General features: G+C 40.5%; 1 protein-coding gene across 1 annotated transcript in view; it reads left to right on the top strand.

The window, feature by feature from the left end:
- The window catches only part of PTPRN2 (protein tyrosine phosphatase receptor type N2), a 636,053-nt gene extending 618,340 nt beyond the window's left edge, over positions 1-17,713 (top strand). Inside the window, exons 22-23 of the mRNA XM_066551162.1 lie at positions 8,302-8,375; positions 13,053-17,713. Coding sequence (XP_066407259.1) covers positions 8,302-8,375; positions 13,053-13,124 — 146 coding nt within the window. The 3' untranslated portion in view covers positions 13,125-17,713. The remainder of the gene's footprint in view (positions 1-8,301; positions 8,376-13,052) is intronic.
- The last annotated feature ends 1,535 nt before the right edge of the window (positions 17,714-19,248 follow it).

Below are 19,248 nucleotides of genomic sequence, written 5' to 3'. Positions count from 1 at the left end.
TTTAATTTGGGTTGTTAGGTGCATAGAAGCACAAACATATTTTGTCTGAAATTACAGACAGTTCACTGACTCAGGCATAGGCTGGGTCCATCCCTAGCTACACACACATGCACACAGATTTTGTTCATCTCAGAGAGTGAATAAGCTTATAATGAAAATGCCAACCTGAATACATTAATCTTTTTTGTTATCTTTAAAAGTGTACCCCTCGCTAGGATTTTGCTGACGCTTTTCTCTTTCCACGAAAAGTGTCAAATGATCCTTCTGGCCAAGAGCAGAGCTACAGCAGCAGACATCTGGATAGCTACAAATGAAAATTGCTTTTATTTTTGTAGTTTCTACTGATGGTCAGGCCTCTTTTTTATCTCTAATACTTACAAGCATTTTTTATTTAGTGGGCACTTAGACAATGCAAGTTGAAGGAAGAAAATACTCTCTTTTCTTTGCAGCAGAGCACTTTACAAACAGCAGTTACTCATAGGACACATTTTTCACTTCCATGGCCTTCACTATACTGTACTGCTGGTTTATCTTTTCATTGTGGTTCCATGTTGCCTTTCTTCTGTCATTTCCCACAAAATCACCAATGTGGAGGTAAGGGAAATTAGGGAAGGCTACAGACACAAAGCACAGATCTCAAACACCGTAAGCTTTAGCAGATTCTAGCATTTGTGAGGCCAGAAGTGAAGAGAAGAAACTCAGCTCTTTTCAGCCCAGGTTCATTCCAGCTAACTTTAGGCACATAAAACATCCAGTGTTAAGCATCTCACCTAACCTGGTTGTCTGGGTCTCCTCTGTCATCAAGGAGAACGATACACACCTCTGGAGGATAATTCTCAGGCAAATTAATTGCCCATCAGAGCTTACCCTCTCTCTCTTAGCTGTTGAGAGAGGAGATGACTAACTCCAATTCCAACTTCAAGGATGGCTGGAGTAGATGAGATGAGGTTGGGCCTTTGAGACTAAGCTAGTTAGTAAATATTACCGGTTTGCTATTAAAACTAATGGTCAGTGAAGAAGTGGTGTTACACTCCCCCTAGTTATGACCCTTTTCTCTTTAATCAGATTGAGTTTGCCCCTCATATGGTGTGATTAAATGTTTTGCTGCAACATTAAGTACTCAATGGGGCAAACACTTGCTGGGGCAGCTACATGAGCCTTCCTTTAGAAGCTCTCAGTGGGAAGCTGGAGGCATGTAGGGCTTTAGGAGATTTGCAAATCTTCAGCATATCTGTGCTATGTCCAGCTACATTAGACATTGGAAACAGCATGGCTGTGACAGTGTACTAGTCCATGAGTTCTGATTTACCCTCCTAACTCCCCAGAGAGCCCACTTCTACCTCTATACACTATGGCAGACAGAAGTGTAGATGGGTATGTTTGTGTATTAGGCTCCTCACAGACCTGTATCAATTCACTCTCTGTCCCTTGGTCTCCATAGTTCACTATCCCCTTGCTGTGGCAAAGCTGAATGCAGAAAAGGGCCAGAAAATGCAGAACCAAAGAAAGCCTCTTTGTCAGTCTTCAGATGGGGAGGGGAGGAAGGCAGCCTGAGGCCGCTGCGCGCGTTTGCTCTGACCGTGACGTGCCACTTTAGACATGAGTCATGCAGCCATCACCCAAACATGACAAACACTTGTGCTCTTCCTAAACACAGGCACACTGTGCTGAGACAGCTTAGTGTCCTCACTGGCACTGTGTGGTTTCCCCTTATTTTCTTTCTCAAGTGTATTTCTGCTGTTTCACTTTATTACACGTGCATCTTCCGGCTGCTTGGGAATACTGAGCCGTGCAGGATCCGAGGCTAAAGGCTGTGATCAGCAGCATCCTGCAAACACTAATTGGCTCTTTTTCAGCTTCTACCAACAGCAGCATGAAGAAGTGTAGTAGGGACTGTTCCTTCAAGATTTTAACAAGCAAGGTAAAATCTTAGCTAACAAGTCCCTTTGCCCTTCAAGGCCTAATTCAAAATCTATACAATATAATAAATATAAAAAGAGGCATTAGGCAGGTAATATCTGACTAGAATGAAGCTGGATACTTTCTGCTACAAAAAGAAAGGTGTTTGACAGGTCATTTCTGTATCTCTTAGTACTCCATTTTTTCTGTTGGGATAAATGCTTATTCCCACACTGATCATCATAATTTCCTGAAGGAGAAATGGTAAAGGTGCTAATAATCCCCCTTTACAGCTGCTCAGCACAACTCCTACCTCATATATTCAGCATTGGGATCACTTTATGGTCAAGGAGAACAGAAAGAGAGCTGAGAAAGGTGCAAAAGGTATTGGGAAAAAAAAAAGAAAAAGAAGATCTATCTAGGTCTTCACCTCTCTAGTGTCCAAGTACCTTATAATCATTAATGGATTTGCTTTCACAACAACTCATTAGGTAGGGGAAAAAGGGTTCATTTTATAAATGATGGTGTGAAACATAGGGTGAATTTAATGATTTAGCCCAAGTGGCTAAATCATTTAGCGGGAAGTCAAAATCTCAGTCTGCAAGAGAACTGAAATCTATCTAAACATAGCCCCTAATGACCAAGCCATCCTTTAGGAATCACAGTAACAAATTTATAGCCATTCTACAGAGTTATATCTTTTTGAGGTATATCTGGAAGTTTTTCCCAACTAGAAAAATCCTTTTTAATTTAATATTTATGAGCAAAATGTATTTGTGAAACATTCACAAAGAACATTCCTCAGTTCGGGCTATTTAAAAGGAAACCCCCCAAAATAAGTGCTTTGATGAAGTATTTAAACATCATTTTATTTTTATAAATACACAGGAAATTCAGAGCATCTAGAATCTAAAATATTCCTTTTAAGACAGAGCTTTAATATAAAATTCTATCAGTCTCACAGAATCTACACTGCACTTTTCATTAGTACTGAATAAAATAGAACATTTGACTTTGCTTTCAGTGTATGTTGAAGCCTACTACATAAAAATCTCAAAGATCACCTTAATTAAGCTAAAATTTCTCATGCATTTATGTAAAAATGGTGATTGTTCTTATAACTGAAAAAAAAACCAACCCAGCACATTTTCAGATACACAAACTCTATAGTTTGCTGAACCTGAAAAAAACTTTTTAATGACATGCTTTATTTTTTCTTCCCAGCTGATCCATTTAAAGATGTTACTCCTCTTGACAAACATTGTCATATTCCTGTGCCATCACAGTGACAGCAGTACTGCTACAATGTGGAAGGGACCATCCTCCACAGAGTGTTTCTCATGTGTCTTGTGCTTAGCAAAATAGGACCCCTGCCATGTCTAGGGGAATGAGAAGAGAGGGAAGCTTCCATTATTATAGTCATAAAACTAACATTAGGTAATTCAGGGTGATTTTAAATACTGTGAGCTGCTGGTCACCTCATGGAGCCTATTGCAGCAGAATTAGGCTGGGTCGTTATTTATTACATAGAAAAGAAAGAAAAGGGGAATTTACCCATGTTTTTATGACATGCTGGATCCTGCACTTACACAGGGCAAACACTTTAACCCCTTGAGATCTGCTAATCAGGAGCAGCAGCTGTTAAGTGCCAGCGTGCATCCAGCATTCATGCTTGCGGGGAGAGAAAGGCTTGCAGAGGATATGACCCTAAACTTCAGAAACCTCTTCTCTCCTTGGGGGCAAAATATCATTCACCTTGCATCTTCTCCTGTTTTCTTTTAGTTTATCCAGTTAATGTTCCTGATGTGGGTTGTGCACTCACTGTGAATGCTTCAAGCCTTTAGGAAGATGATAGTTAATTACTGAAGTTAAAATCTGGCTTGCACTGGTGTGGAAGTGCTTTCAGAGGTATTTACTCAGCCAGCTCACTGAGCTGCTAGGGGCAGGGGAAGGCTGGAAGTATCTGGCTCACAGTGAATTACTGCAAATGTATGTTCTGTTAAAAAAAAAAATAGCACAATGCACAGTCATTTTTCCCAATACTGTTGGTACAATATTAGCTCAGTCTCACACCAAGTTACATTTGTATGTTCATTTAAAACAAGCAATGAAATCCATTGTGGAAAAGCCTGTCACAAACACAACCCAAATTTATTTCCTGCAAAGTAAAATACAGTCAAAAGGTGAAAAGGGAGTTCTTTATTGTTTAAATGCTTCTTCTTTTATCCCACTCTTTAGCTTTTGAAACCAGTGGCGGACACATACATGTTGGTGGGAAGAAAAGATAGAAAATATTGTATTTTTGACATATTTTGTTTTCTTTTCCAAATGTCACTTGCTCTCCAGCCTAGTATTTGTAACCCTTCCTGTAGACTATTTGTTGTATGACAATAAATTGACATCTGCATCTATTACTGGACTTAATAGTTTAGAAGCCTAAGCAAAACACTTCCAATAATTGGATATCATTGGAATCAGTGGATCAAGCTCTTCTAGCTTTTGCTCTAAACAACTGTATCAAATTTAGTTTGTGTGGGTTTTCCAGATAAGCAATGTTTCAAATGCCTTAGCAGTGTGTGGATATTTTGCAGCCATCTCAGTAAGAGCATGATTTGACCCTAATGTCCTTAGATGCAATATTCCTGTTTCCCAATGTCATGTAGCATATGTTGTATTTTTTGTCACCTGAACTGGCTCAAAAGCATAAATAAATTGTTATTGGGTACTGTAGAATCTAATGCCATATTGTCATACTCTCAGATGAAAGAGAAAGCCTCAGCATGGCAAAGAAAGTGTTGAATTTGTGTCAGATTTCAGCAAAATAATTCCAAAGAGAGTTGAAAGTTCATGCTGCACTTAAACACTGAGCTCTTCTCACCTGTGAAGGCAGGTTGAGTTCAGATCTGCCTTTGTGCCTTGAAAATCTCTTCCTTTGTCTGTGTCTGAAAGACAGAAAATTTTTTACAGACTATTGCCCATGCCAGTGGTAGTGAGCTGAATTTACATAATCCAGCAGCAGAGTATCCTACGCTTGAATAGAAAAAAGGCCTCATCACAAAATGAGATTTAATAGAGGACTAGCAATATATATTTAAACACATTTGTTTTAGCCACAATAAGGGAATAGATGCAGAACATGTAGATGCAGAGGAGGAAGAGAGGCTTACACATGCAGAGAGAGAACAAGTCATGCTGGCTTTTTCCTATGCCATTGATTTCATCTCCTATCCTGTGAATTTTCTTGTTCCAAGGTGTTTTTCTTCTGAAACAGTGTCCTGTCTTTGCAGCACTAAGTTTCATTGATCAGTCTCTCCAGGCACTTACATATTTCCTATCACCATAGTATCCAAGGCATTCAGAGGTGGAAAAAATGGTGTAGCAAACCAATCCCTGTCTCTGCTTTGGATTGCCTCTAATCCAATGGCATCTCAACAAGACACTTGATTTGCTCTGCTTTTCCTTAAAATTACCCATGGCTGAGGACATCTGAAATGCTTTTGGGTGAGCTGCTGATCACAACACCTGGGCTAGGGACACCAGTGAGTAAAAACTGATGTTTTAGGGACTTTACTGACAAAACACTTCAGAACAAGCTTGCCATTAAGCACACCAGCCCACTAGGACTGTTCTTATGTTCCAGTGCATGCTGATGCTTTGGTGTTTTGCAAAATCAGGATTTTTTAATCGAATGTTGTTCATACTATTAGTCATGTCATTCCCTTAATGATGATAAAAAAGCAAACATCAGTTCACTAGTAAATGCTGCAGTCTGCATCACAGAAATGGAGGAATTAACTCTTTCAAAGGTAAACTCAGAAGCCTGTCTGGCCACTAAAGAGTGTAACAATGTCTTGTCATAAACCTTTTCTCTTTCTGTTCTGAGGGTCGAGTATTTTCAAATAAAGATCATCCCTCAGTGATGGGGGGACAGAGATGTTACAGTCATGGGTACTTGAGCCTGCCAGCTGCAGTGGGAGGATCTCTGGGTTCATCCTTGCAGCACACACCTGGGAAGCTCAGAACTGTGGACAGCCTTGTCCGTGGATAGCAGGGTCTTAAATATTTCTCATATCTTAATTTCTGAAAGGAGAATTCCTCTTACTTTGAACCAAGGTGCTACTGGAAGTTTTTGTTTCCTGGAAATAAAATGAGGCTACAAGTGAGGCTGTAAAGCACATGCAGTACTCACATAGCTCTGCTTCCATCCACAGCTGTGATGGAACAGGAAAATCCCATCTAATTGCACGTGTGTGTGTGAGATTAAACACTGAAAAAGCTACTGTGTTTTACCAGTGTTAGGGTTTGTGAAGAGGGTACCTTTAGTGATGCTTTCCAGATGAATTGCCACTGCAAAACTTGCAATAGATTTAAGGTATAATTACTGTCAGTGTTATCAGACTTTACAGTGTATGTAAGTATTGCTTTGCTCTGCTGTAAGGAGATTTGGGAGTTTTTAATTTTCAAATAAAACCTTCTATTTTTTTTCAAAGCTCATCCCTGTAAATCCTGGGGAGGGGTGGTGAGCAAAAGGCATGCAATGCCCCAACCCATGGTAATTAGCAAAACTGTCTGCAAGACACCATTTCTATGTTGTCACTATTATATTTACTGAAAGAATTAATTCATTTTCTAATACAGCTGAAGAACACATTTTCATTTATTTGAAGAACATATTCGAAATAAATTATTCTTGTAGAGTTGTTGCTATTTTTAAATGTAATTTCATAATTTTTATCAAGGAAACCAAATTAAATCATTCACTATTCATTGCTATTCTGAATTTTTTTAAAAGATGGTGCTGAGATGTAAAGTTGAGTTGGGTAAATGAGGAGGTGCATTATGTTTGCATTGATATGAACACAACTATGGGTAGACAAGCCCTTAAATTACAAGAGTTTTAGGAGGAGTGGTAAGTGTTGGGTCCAATTCTCCAAATCCAGTTCTGGGAACTCAACAAGTTTTCCCAGAATGTGTTCTAGATGTGTACAAGTTACATTGCAGCAGCAGTCCTCTAGGTGCATGGCCCCCAGGTTGGCCACTGAGACCCCTGTGAATATTTGGGGATATTTAAATGCCTCCAGAAGGAAGTCCCAAATTGGTAGAGGGTGGCTCAGGAAATTTATAGGACCAGGCAACTGGAAGCAGTTGACAAATCTTCTTCAGAGCCCACCACTGAGTATCCCTTAAAACAGAGCAGATTCCAGAATCGTGGCCAATCCCTGCCCTTGATAAACCATCCAATGACAAAAGGGAATGTACAGAAAAGGAGAGACCTGAGTTCAACACGTTTCCAAGCTCCTGTAGCTGTGGGCCCACATCAGCCCTAGGAGAATGAACAGCCAGCCAGGGCAGTAGGGCACAGGGGAGCAGGGATGGAGTGGTTACACTTGCATTAGGATGACCCTTTGCCCTTCTGCCTGGTGCTTTGGTACCATGAGATGTTCTTGCAAGATGCAGAAGGGAGCAGATACAAGAAAGCCAAATTCTGCATGTGAAGGTTTCACCTCAAAGGATTTCCAGCCAGGCTTCCATTCTTGAAGCTCATACAGGAAGGACCAAAATCCCGATTCCCCCTCAATCCCTTCCTAAAACATCAGATTAGGCGCTTAAGGAAAATGAGAAGGGTGGGGTCTTGAAATATCAGTCACTGGAGGAAATTGAGGAGGAAATCAGCATCTCCCTGTCCCCTTCAGTCCTCTAATCTTTGTGGATTATAAGAAAGGGAAGAGGCTCAAGGACTTGCTTTGATCTCCATGGTTCCTGTATGGAAATAAAGCTCCTCCATGTGTGTGGGGCAGGGAGCCAGTCCCAGCCAGGCTGGCTGTGCCTGTTTCACCTGCCCTGCTGCTACCCATGGCTACAGGGCAGCTGTGTCCTGACACCCAGAGTGGGACCTAAAGAAAATGCCACAGACTGGCCAGGTGAGCACACAGCAAGGTGGTCTGACAGGTCCTGAACTAGGAGGCCACAGAGAGGTTTTCTGGATGTCAGCTGCAGGTGGCAAAAGGTCACCTAAATCTTGTTTTTACAGCATTAATCTTTGTGTGGTTCAGGCCCTTAATTCAGTGCATACTCTTAGAAGTGACAAAGGGGATGCTCAGTGGCATTGCCATGACAGACCCTCAGGTTCCACAAAATATATTCTGCTCTGGTGCAGAGATATTTTTAAGAATTTGTTTTTCTCTGGCTTCTCTTGAATTAATGTTAGTAAAAGGTGCCCCAACCTCTTATTTTTCTATATGAAGACAAAAATTGCAGCTGCCTGCCAAGTCTGCTGAGAGATGGATGTAATAATTTTCAATTGGACTGTTAGCCCAAAGGGAACCCGATAGCAAGAGATTGACAGATGCAGCATGGATTATCTTGTGCTCTGAACTCAGCCCAATTTGTGGTTTGTTGCAGGTGCTAAAGAGATTGATATTGCTGCTACCCTGGAGCACTTGAGGGACCAGAGACCAGGCATGGTCCAGACAAAGGTACTGTCAATAAATCCACTGGGATTTTAAATACATTAAAGGTCTTTCACAGTAGTTGTTTTCATGACAGAAGAGAAAGGGTATGACCTAATTTAACGCAGGTCGCTTGCTGATTACTCTGTTTGGCTCCCTACCAACTGAGGTTTATTTATGCTGAAGATTTATCTAGGTTACTTTCTTTGGTGTTTACTGTTCTTTCTTGTAACATCTCCAGCATCTATCTTGATTACCATATATGAAGGGCAGTCAAGACAACAATCTATAGCCCGCTAAAGAAAATGTGCATTTGAAAGAACGTTCTTGCTTTCATCCTGAACTATGGATTATTTTCTTAGAGTATCTGTGCTTAACTGTGCTTGTAATATTTTTTTATAGCTTCTGCTCATTAAAGAGAATGTAACTGCTGCATTTGATATTTTTTTCTGAGAAAAAAAAACTCAGAAGTTTTGAATTAAAGGAAATAAAGTTTTGCAGGGAATCAAGTAATTTTTAGTATCTTTGAATGAAGGAGCTTGCATCAGCCTTTATGGATGTAACATGGCAACTATATTTTTACACTTTGGTGAGATGAATGCCTTACTCTCAAATTCCTGTCAGTTGTAATAGTTTTGACATTTTTCTACAATGTAAAACTTTTAAACACAGTAGCTGATGGTGCAATTCTAGTCCCTTAAATTAGAAATGAAGCTTTCTGTTATTAACAATTCCAGTGATGTATGGAATGATATTGTGGGATATGTGCTGCAAGTTAAGAGCTGCAAATATGACAATAAAAAAAACTCTTTCATGGTATGAAGGTGAAATAAATCTGTTTATGGCCTTTTAAAATATCAAATGATAGTTATAGTCCCAAACTGAGCAACAAGAGCAATGTGACAGCACTGTGTCTTGGCCAGGCTGGAACTGATAGGAAATTCTGCAGCGTTTAGGGAGTTGAAATTGCTGAGGGGCAAAGGTGAAATAAATTTGTGCTGCAGGAATCATTGGTTCATAATTTTTCCTGAATCTCTTCCCAATTATGTTATTTCCCACTAATATTAGGGGGAAATACTGCTGAAGAACAGCTTGTGGAATCTTAATTATTATTTACCAATTAAGTAAATGTGTGAAAAATAAAGATGAGCCAGTCAAAACTAACTAATCTTTATCTGCAAGGAAGACATGAAATTGCACAAGTCTTTCTTCTGCTATGATTATTCCAACTGGAACTAAAGGCAAATAGCACACAGTATCCAGTGTCATATATATTTACTCTGAGGTAAGATGCAAATCCTGGACTACTCTGCAAATGCATTCAAAATATGTAGCAGCTCTGTGGCAACATAGAGCTCAGATTCCAGTTTCCTTTTCAGGGCAGAGAAATTATGGCTTGTTGCCTTCAACAGAAGAAAAAACATCGCTCCAGAACCAAAGAATGAGGTTATGTGAACTTCTCCTACTTAGCTCAGCAATAGTTACCTGAGTTCCATCAAAATCTCCCTCAAGACATGGTTTTTCCCTACAAACATTTGTCCAGAAGAGCTTCAGAAAACAAATGTACCCTGTGTTTTCATCCAGGATGAAAAATTTTCTCAGGATATTGCTTATCTTTCCTCTTGCTCCTTCTTCCATCATTGTCGTTTTCTCAAAACCACCCAAATCACTTATTCAAGCTAATGTCTTACAAATTATAAATATCTGGTTACATGCTAGCAATGCATGATCCCCAGAGAATTTTTCTGATGGATTTAAACAAACCCCTGTGCTTTCCCAACTGAATACAAATGAGGAATATTAGACTCTTGGAGTAATTTAAAACGATGGATTAAAAGTCAGGTTAGAAATGCCAATTACAGAATATCCCTAGGCAAAATAAACACCAACTTCCTTCAGCAATGTTATTTTGTTTCCAGCAGGCAGCGCTCCACCTTTCCAACAGGCATGGGAAAGATTTGTTTGCAGCATTTTGTCTTCTGGAAAGGATCTTTAATTCAGAAGCACTGTATATAATAAATTGTAATGAAATTATCATAACCACATTCTCCATTTCTGAGAAGCATAATGGAGGGTTTGTGGGTTTGTTGGATTTTTTTTTTCAGGGGAATTGCAAAATAGAATTGATATGTCACATATGAGAGGAAAAAATAATGAAAGAGGAAGTGCATTCTCTGTGATGGGAAAAAGATATATTTCTTATTTTTCCTGTCTCCTCTATCCTCTCACAATCTAGAATAGTAGATAGATTCCTTACTGTGTTTTATATGCTACATGAACTCACTTTTTTTTCCTGGGAATTTGCATCTGTAGACTTAATGAAACATAGCCATAGTTACTTTTTATTAAGTATATTCTATTTTTAGAATATACTTTTTATTAAGTCTATTCTATTTATTAAGTATATTCTTGTCACCTCTGCATTGTAGGTAAACTGACACCACAGAATGTCTGCCCAGCTCTGTTTTCTGGGCAAAGCTAGATGTTAAAATTCATCTCCAGGCAGTCTTGTATATGCAAATAGAATGTGTGAATGGCAGTGTAGCTGTACAAAACAACAAACTGATCTCCTTTAAAAATTACTGACATTCATTTGCTCTAACTGCAGTTGTCCTAATGGAAAAGTGTGGAAGGTGTGGGAAGGCTTTTCCTGGGAGGGTGGTGATGCACACCAGTGGAAGCTGCACTCCCTGCCTTTCACCTGGGTGTGTTATGCAGCAGGATGGAGGGGAAGAGCTCAGCTGGCCATCCCTGAGAGGCCATGGCCCCACACATCTCACGTCTGCTCTCCTGTCCCTTCACTGCAGTCAGAGCTCTGGCTGTGCAGATTACACTCTGTAAATTGTTTTGCCTCAGTCATTATGGTCACACTGCCTGTTGCTCAGTCCCTGGGTGAGGCAGACACTCTTCCTCAGGCTTTTTGAGCTGCTACAAGCACCCAGTTTGGTTCTGCCCCAAAATGGCCCAAATTTGCCCTCTCTGACCCTGCTGCTCTCCAGCTTCTCTCACACTCATTGTGCTCCAGTTAAAATGCAACTGATGCTCCTGGATGGCCCCCAGCATTCCCAGTGTTTCCTTTAATTGCAGAGCCCTTAGACAGTGCAGGGAGCCTTAGGCAATCATGCACACCATTTTCAGTGCCTGCTGAGGATGAGTCCTACTCTTTAGGGTGAATTGATGTCTGATTAAAAGCTGTTGGCTGCAGTCCAGCAAGTGTACATGGATGCCACTTTGACAGCACCAAGCAGACAGCAAAATTCTTGAATGGCAGTGTCGCTGAGAAATTATTCCGAGTTTTATTCTGCTTTTTCTGCTCTGGCACTGTGCCCATCATTGCTTCTCTGAAGCATCTCCACATGGGAGCTGACTGCAGTTGGTTAAGACAAGGCAGAGAAGACTGGCACTGGATTGCAGGAATTAAGAGTCAGCTGCCTTTCTGAACTTTGAATTGTACATCTGTAGTTTGTTCTTTCACCCTTCCTGTACATTTCTGCAGTAAAATGAAACACTGTGGAAAATTAATGTTATTGGTTCAGTGATCACTTTTGGAGGTGGCTGTGTTCTGTAACCATCCCACACAGCCCCTGGCAGCACCAACTGAGGTGCCAGAGGTACAGATCTCCAGTTTTCTAATGGGAGACACAGCCAGTATCCCAGCAGTGATCTTGGGATGCTTTGCAGGGTGCATCTCAAACCTGCACCCTCAGAGTCAATTCCTCAGCAGCTCTCGACCCCAGCTGGCTTAAGCCTCTGGAGTACTTCCAGAAAATCCAGTAATTTCTCCACAGTCCTTATCTGGTGTCTTTGATTTGCCTATATTTTGAGAAAACTTTCCACTGGAAAGTTTCAAACTCCAAATCAGCCAGTCAGTTATTTCAGTAAGCTAAATTACAGAGAAAAAAAATCACTTGCTTGGAAAATATAACACCTGTTAACCTTGAGAATTTGAAACTGCTTTGTCCTTCTGCAGGACTACACAGTTCAGGAGTGTGTTAGGGTTGCACTTAGAAGAAGTAGCCGTTCATGGCTGTCCTTCACACCTCTGCCAACCCAGCACAGAAGCTGGCAAATCATTTTGGTGTTGAGGTTACAGTAAATTAATAGCAGAGAAAAGCCTTCCCAAGTATGTCTTATGTAGGAGTGGTCTTAACAAAATTGAGTAATTTGTGAGTGTAGAAATGACATTAAAAAGAGAGGTTTAAAAAGATCAATGACAGGTAAGCCAAAAACCAGATACTGTTCTATATAATAGATATCAGGGGAGGAGATATTTATTTTAGATTTTTTCAACTAGAAACAGTCCTGAGAAAAGCCAAAGTCTACTTTACAGCATCTCACTTACTTCATATTTCAATAATGTACTGAGTTCCCATCTCCATGTCAAAAGGAAATGGCTGGTGATCAGCTGCTCCCAAACCCTTCTGACCATGCAATGGCAATATATCATCATGTCCCAATAGCTTGGCTTCTGCCACTAACATTTTTCTCCATTAAAATGACTCCGGCTTCGAGATGCTGTCAAACATGTTATATGACATCAATAACCCAAGAACATTTTGTTCCTTTCCATTGCAGTGTACAGTTCATCCTGCATATTCATATTTTTAACAATGTCTTGAGGAGGTTCAGCTGCAGAACAGAGCACCAGGCTTTCTGGGAGTGTTTTGTTTTATTATTCAGGGTGTGCGTTTGTTCTCTCCGCAGGAGCAGTTTGAGTTTGCTCTGACAGCGGTGGCAGAGGAAGTGAATGCAATACTCAAGGCCCTTCCCCAGTGAGCAGCTCAGTCTCCTGAAGGTTCCTGCAGAAATCCATCCCTCGTTTTCCTCATCCTCAGTCCCTGTGAATGTTCTTGGAAACCGTGACCTGACCTTAACTGTGTATCTTCTGTTGTAACCACATAGTGATAGGGTCCTTACAAACTGCTTTAGCTGGTTAAAGTTCAACAGTTAAAATGTGCATTCTGTTTTTTTGGGGTTTAAACAAATTTTTAAAAGTACATCAAAGCCTCGGATTAAGTGACAGAATGAACAATCCATCTAATTCCTCCTACATCCTCGAAGCCCTGAATGTCACACTTTGAAAGCACACATTCATGTTCTTAATAGCAAATATACAATATTGTGGGTAATTAGTGCAGTCAATATAGTCTCAGAAAACAGTGTTCTGTTATATTTTGTAACTTCTCAAAGGCTGAATAAGAGTGGGGGCCTAAAGAGGATGGTGATTGTTCCCATACAGTGCCAAGCTGGAGCATGAAACAGTGCTGTGGGTGTGAGCAAACACAGGTCCAGGCTCTGGCAAGGAGAGCTTGCACCTTCTCATGCCAGGCTTTGGCAAGCAAATGTTTTCTTAACTGTTGTTTACTTTTCAGCTTTGTGCCATGAGAGGAAGAAAGTCTGAACTATGAGTAAAAGAGGCTTGCATGGTTGTTGCAACTGGGGAGAAAACATGTTGGTCACATTTATGGAAAGCCAGGGGATAATGAGCACAGCTCTGACCATGTACCTGGCACTGACAGCACAGAAAAGGAGAGCATAGGCTCCCCTCAAGTGATGAGAAAGGTCCTGTCAGCAGTCAGGTAATTGTCTGGAGCTGTTATGGAAAGAGATTGTTGGTTTTATGGGATTACTGGGGAAGAAAATGGGATTCTCCTCTTTATACCTTTGCATTTCCCTCTGTAAAGCTCCGCTGTGCCATCCTTTTTAGCCAGGAAAGTGTATTTCTGTAAAAGCCTGGGTGAAGAAGAAATCTCCAATCTGCATTTTATGACTCTCATCGAGTTTGTCTGATCCAGGCATTTGTTGCAGCTCTCTGCAGAGGCTTTGCTCACTCCTTGTTCTGCAGGACACCTATTTGAACTGAGCATGAAGGGGTAAAGCAGCACAAAGATTGAATTTCAGAGATTCATGTGTTCTCAAAAGCCTAATACCTACTCTTGCAAAGTAATGCTAAAATATGTCTGTAAATGGTTTGGATATGCAATCTTGCTTCTGTGATTTCACAGGTTCAGTTGTGGCACTCTTCTAAAAGAATTTACATTATTGATAGAAAGTACTCTGATATGTTTGAATGAAGGGCCTGAGAGTAAAATTATTGAAGGTACCTAAGTGATCTAGGCTATTAATTTCATTTTCAAAAGTGAATATGTGGATGCTTTTTCATCTGCTATCATACATCTCCATGATGTAAGAATCTGGGGTGCTTTTTTCCCAAAATCTTATGAGTATTGTGTGCTTGAAACCATATTAGGCTAATTGTTTAACTTCAACACTGGAAAATATATCATTGAATTTAATTTGGGAAGGGGAGCTTTCATAAACTTCTAATCAGTGAAATGTTAAAAATAACAGTATCACACAGTTTTGCTGGCACAGAGGTGATGAGCATCAGTCAAAATCAACCATGTTGCAATTTTGTGTTGTAGGTGTGGATATTGGTGATTTCTTCTTTTTAGCAATTAAAGAGGTCCTAAAAAAAAAAAAAAAAAAAAAAGCAGAAGGCTTGTTACTTTTTGCCATACATTTTTGTATGCTTTACTTGATATATGCTGTTGCCTAATTTGTGCATCCCATTACTACAGCAGTGCAGAGCAGTTACTGCAGATGCCATCATCCTCTTAAGTACACATACTGTACATTAAGCCACATGTTTATTTTATGGCCTAAGCATTTTAGAGCTTTCCTAGCAATAACTAAAAAAACTAATGGAGTATAAATGAGAAAATTGCCTTTTTCATTTGATAATTTAGGTTTACCGGGATTCTTTTATTACTTCAGCTAACACAAAATTTCAGATCAGGGCAGATGAGATCAGTTTGAGCTGTATCAGCAAGCGTTTGAAGTAGATTTACTGTGAGCCACGTACTGCAGCTTTCTGAAAATACAGGTGTATGCAAACAAACTGTCCAAAGAATCAAAACTGGGGCATCCAAAGCCAAGCCCTCTGTCTGATTACTGGGTGGAATTATTTTCCAGTGTGAGATGCTGTGCCATCACCCACTGCCAATGGGCTAATGGGGTTTTACCACAGATTTCTGCCCTGGGATTCATTAGTGTTTGCCTCCTGACTGTCCCTGTGCGTACCACCAACATGACTGACGAGCCTTTCGTTGCACTTCAGGAATATTTTTTAATTGTTCTTTTGCAAATATTTGCATTTCATAATAACAATTTCAGGGTGATCCCTATTAATTCACAAGCAGCTGTGTGTGGGACTTCATGCTTCAGAGTTTATTTAGCGTAGATTAGAGGGCATTAATCTTCCCCAAAGCTAATGGGGCAGGAATGTATTGTTTTACTCATCCTTGTAGAGCAGTTTACACAATAGAAAGATGCAGTTTCACTCAGAGGGTTAGAGTACCTCCCACTGACTGTCATCGACAATCCTGTTATTTCAGCCATGTTTTGTACAGTTCTTCCACAAAGAGGTGCAAGGCTTATTCTGTTGACTGTAAACAACCACACAGAATATTTCATCTGTGCATAGCACACTGTTCACACCTCTCAATAAATGCCCTGCTTCTGGGGGTGATAATCTGCTGCAGGGTCAATAAGTGAAACGCAGGTTTCAGGTGCACCAGGGCAATCTAGAGGGATCTGACTATCCATTTCCCAGGAAGTTGCCAAAGCCATGGATGAAGCCACAGAGATGGATTTGCCATGCAGGGCAGGTATTTATTTTCACTGCAGTTAACTTAATCCTTGTGATCTGGTGAAGGATGTTATTCAGGCCAACCCCCAGTCACTTGCACTAGATGTGGGATGTTCACTCAGGTTGAGCTGAGCTTCTGCCTGAAGACCAGGATCACCTGAGAGCTCAAAGTCAAATGAGACCCGCCACCCTTCTCTGTTCAATTTTCTGCTATCTTTAGTAAACTCATTGCCATTGAAGCTGGGGCTGGTGCCTGACTTGGCCACAAACAGCATGTATTCAATGTTGGACATGCTCACATTCTAGACAAATGGAGTGTACAGGTTCTGTTTGTGTGCTTGAATCCTTAAATGATATTTTGGGGAGCAACCTGCAGGAGGGCAATTTAACCCCACTGCTCCTTGCTGGAAAGAGAAATCCCTGTTTTCCCACAGGCAGCACACAGAGCTGCTGTCCCTGAGCAGGGACCTGACCAGAGCCCTGCTGATGCAGTCAGTGTGTCCAGACAGGAGGGACAGAAAGGTGGATGTCACCAGAGTTGGTATTTCACAGGAGTAAAAGCACAGTTGCTCTCTCCAGCCTTTGCCCTTGCCATGGCATGGGCTGGGACTTAGAGGAATGGAGAGGCAGGACAGCCCCATTCCCCAAATCCCAGATCCCTGAGGTTCATCCTGAGGCACAGGGCTGAACAACAGTGTGGGGTTTGCTGTTGGCTTCAGGTGTGACCTGTAACCATTGCTGTTGGCCACTGTCGTGGGACCTGCTGCAGCCCAGGTAACTCCCATCCCAGTGGAAGTCCTTGGCCAGGAATGAATTTCAGCAGAAAATCACAAATCCAAATCTCAATCCAGTAGCAAAACAAGCCAGATTATTTTTATAGAAGCTACTAAATGTTTAACACATTTCAAAATATTTTTAGAATCTACACCCATGACCTTGTCCCTGTCTCCAGCATGCATGCAGAACCAATCCCCATCCATTCCCAGGGGAATGACAGCTATAGTACCTGTAAGGAGTTCATGCTTTATTAGTCAAGTGGAACATTAATAAAACCTGGCCCACTTCATAATTTCCAGAATAGTCATTAATTAAAAAAACTGTTATTGGAACAGAAAACAAGTATTTGATTAGCTTTGTTACAGAACAATAGCTCTCCTCATTTTTATTCTGCATATTTTATTCTTTCTTTAGAAAATTCTCTTAAGAAGCATTTGAGATAATTCGCTTTTTAAAACTGTACAGTTTCTATGGTTTTGCTTTTTAAATGAGAGTACACTTTGTAGATTTGATTATTATATTTTTCTGTTAATATTACATTGGGCATTACAAAAGCATTCCCCACCACAGTGAAAAGAAAGTGATCCTGTTGGTTTATTGTAAAAGAAAAAAAAATAATTAAAACAAAATTGCAGAGCTGTGGCATACTCAATCCAATTAGAGCATGACTCTTTACTACTTTTCATTTACCACATGAGAAAAAAAATAGTTACACCAGCAAGATTTCATTTGAAGCTGTTCATGCATGCTGTTTGTACTGTATTTGATGGCATAATATTGTTTTGTTTACAACCTTTTCTTTCTCGTCATTCTATTATATTCTTTATATGTATATAGTTAAAAAAAAAAAAAGATTATACAAAGTATTTTGTTCTACCTCTGTAAAGATCTTATTTGTGAATAAAGTCACGTTGTCTGTGGAGTATGGTATTGTGAATACAGCATTAAAAGCTGGTGCTTTGCTTTTATTTGGGGGTGGGAGCGGTGCTGATGTCTCCTGCTGGAGGGGGGGTCTGACTATCCAAGGTGGGAACAGGAGGCTCACAGGGAGGGGCACAAATGCCCTGCTGGTGGCTTGGGTATGCACATTTCATCTGGTCTGAAAAGAGATTGCTGCCAGCTCTGGCTCAGGTGTGTGGCCCTTAATACTGCACCTTACAGGATTTTGATTGAGACGGATTCCTGTGTTCAGGCCAAAAATGAAGCAAAAGAATCACAAAGTTACAGGGATCCTCCTTGTACTGCCAGGAAGTGGAAAAAAATCACCTAGAGCCTGTGCCACAGAGTGTACAAGTTAATAAAGAAATTAAATGGAACCTGCCTTCAGGAAAATTAAAGGCAAGAAAATGTTTTGGGGAAGGCTGGTGGATCAGACCATCACAAAATGGCCAAGGATTTACAGTTTTAAAATAGTAGAAGTTCATAGGAGTATTTAAACAGATAATTGAAACTTCTCGCTGTTACATTAAATAAGGTTAAGAGGAATAAAGTACAAGGTTACCACACAAACACAGCATTCAATAAAGGGTCTTTTTCCTGGGGTATAGGAAGTCATTTTCCCATAAGCACTGTCCATGATATGAAGGTTTTGGATCTTCCCATTAAATACTTACTGTCAGCTGTCAGAGCAGTCTTTGGGTTTGGACAGCCCTGGCGTGTCCTTTCCATGGTCCTGTGTTATGTGTTGAAATTTCCCTTGTGTTTTGAAGAAGACTTAAAATATGTTTTCCACTTATCTGGAAATCACTAGAAAAATGTAAACAGAAACCTAAAGTGGTCCTGGTCCAGCTCACTTCCTTCCCATCAGAATAATCACATTTTACATTCTTTAACCTTGTTTATGTAGTTGCATGTTTTAATATCTGTGCCTTTCTCAGTGTAAGAAGGTGACTTTCATCTTGGAAGCAAAATATATGCACCATTACAGCTATTTTCCTGTTGGTGTAATTTAGGAGGTCTTTCATCTCCAAGACAGCTTTCTGAAAGTTCTGGTAGCATCAGATGGAGGACAAAAAGAGAAATGTGTTTAACTGTATAAATACTGGAGCATTGTGAGTCTCCTAGATGAAACCAAAGCCACCAGTTGTGCATCATTCATTCATGCAGGCAGTGCTGCTCTGGCCTCACACTACACAGGTGCACACAGCTGTAAAAACAAGTGGGATGGGACTGGTAGTCCTGGGTTTGGATGCTGAGCAAAGAACTGCACAGCCACAGGGAGAGGTAGCAGGTAGGCTGGGTTTATGTGTGCTTGAAACAACTGAGTCCTTGGGGAAATTCTTCTTAAGTCAAAAATTAATTTCTCCCCTTGAGAGTGCACCAGTTAACCCCCCACATGCAGGTAAATCATCAATACAGATAAAAGACTCAGTGTGGCTGACCAATCTGGGAATCCAGACTTCGTAATGTTTGGACTATTTGGTTGATGCACTGCACTGCCCCAGAATTTTCCTGCAGTAGCTTTGGTCACAC

Source organism: Molothrus aeneus, chromosome 1, assembly GCF_037042795.1.
Source record: "Molothrus aeneus isolate 106 chromosome 1, BPBGC_Maene_1.0, whole genome shotgun sequence".
NCBI classification, from domain to species: Eukaryota; Metazoa; Chordata; class Aves; order Passeriformes; family Icteridae; genus Molothrus; species Molothrus aeneus.
This window is presented reverse-complemented; position numbering and strand designations above follow the sequence as displayed.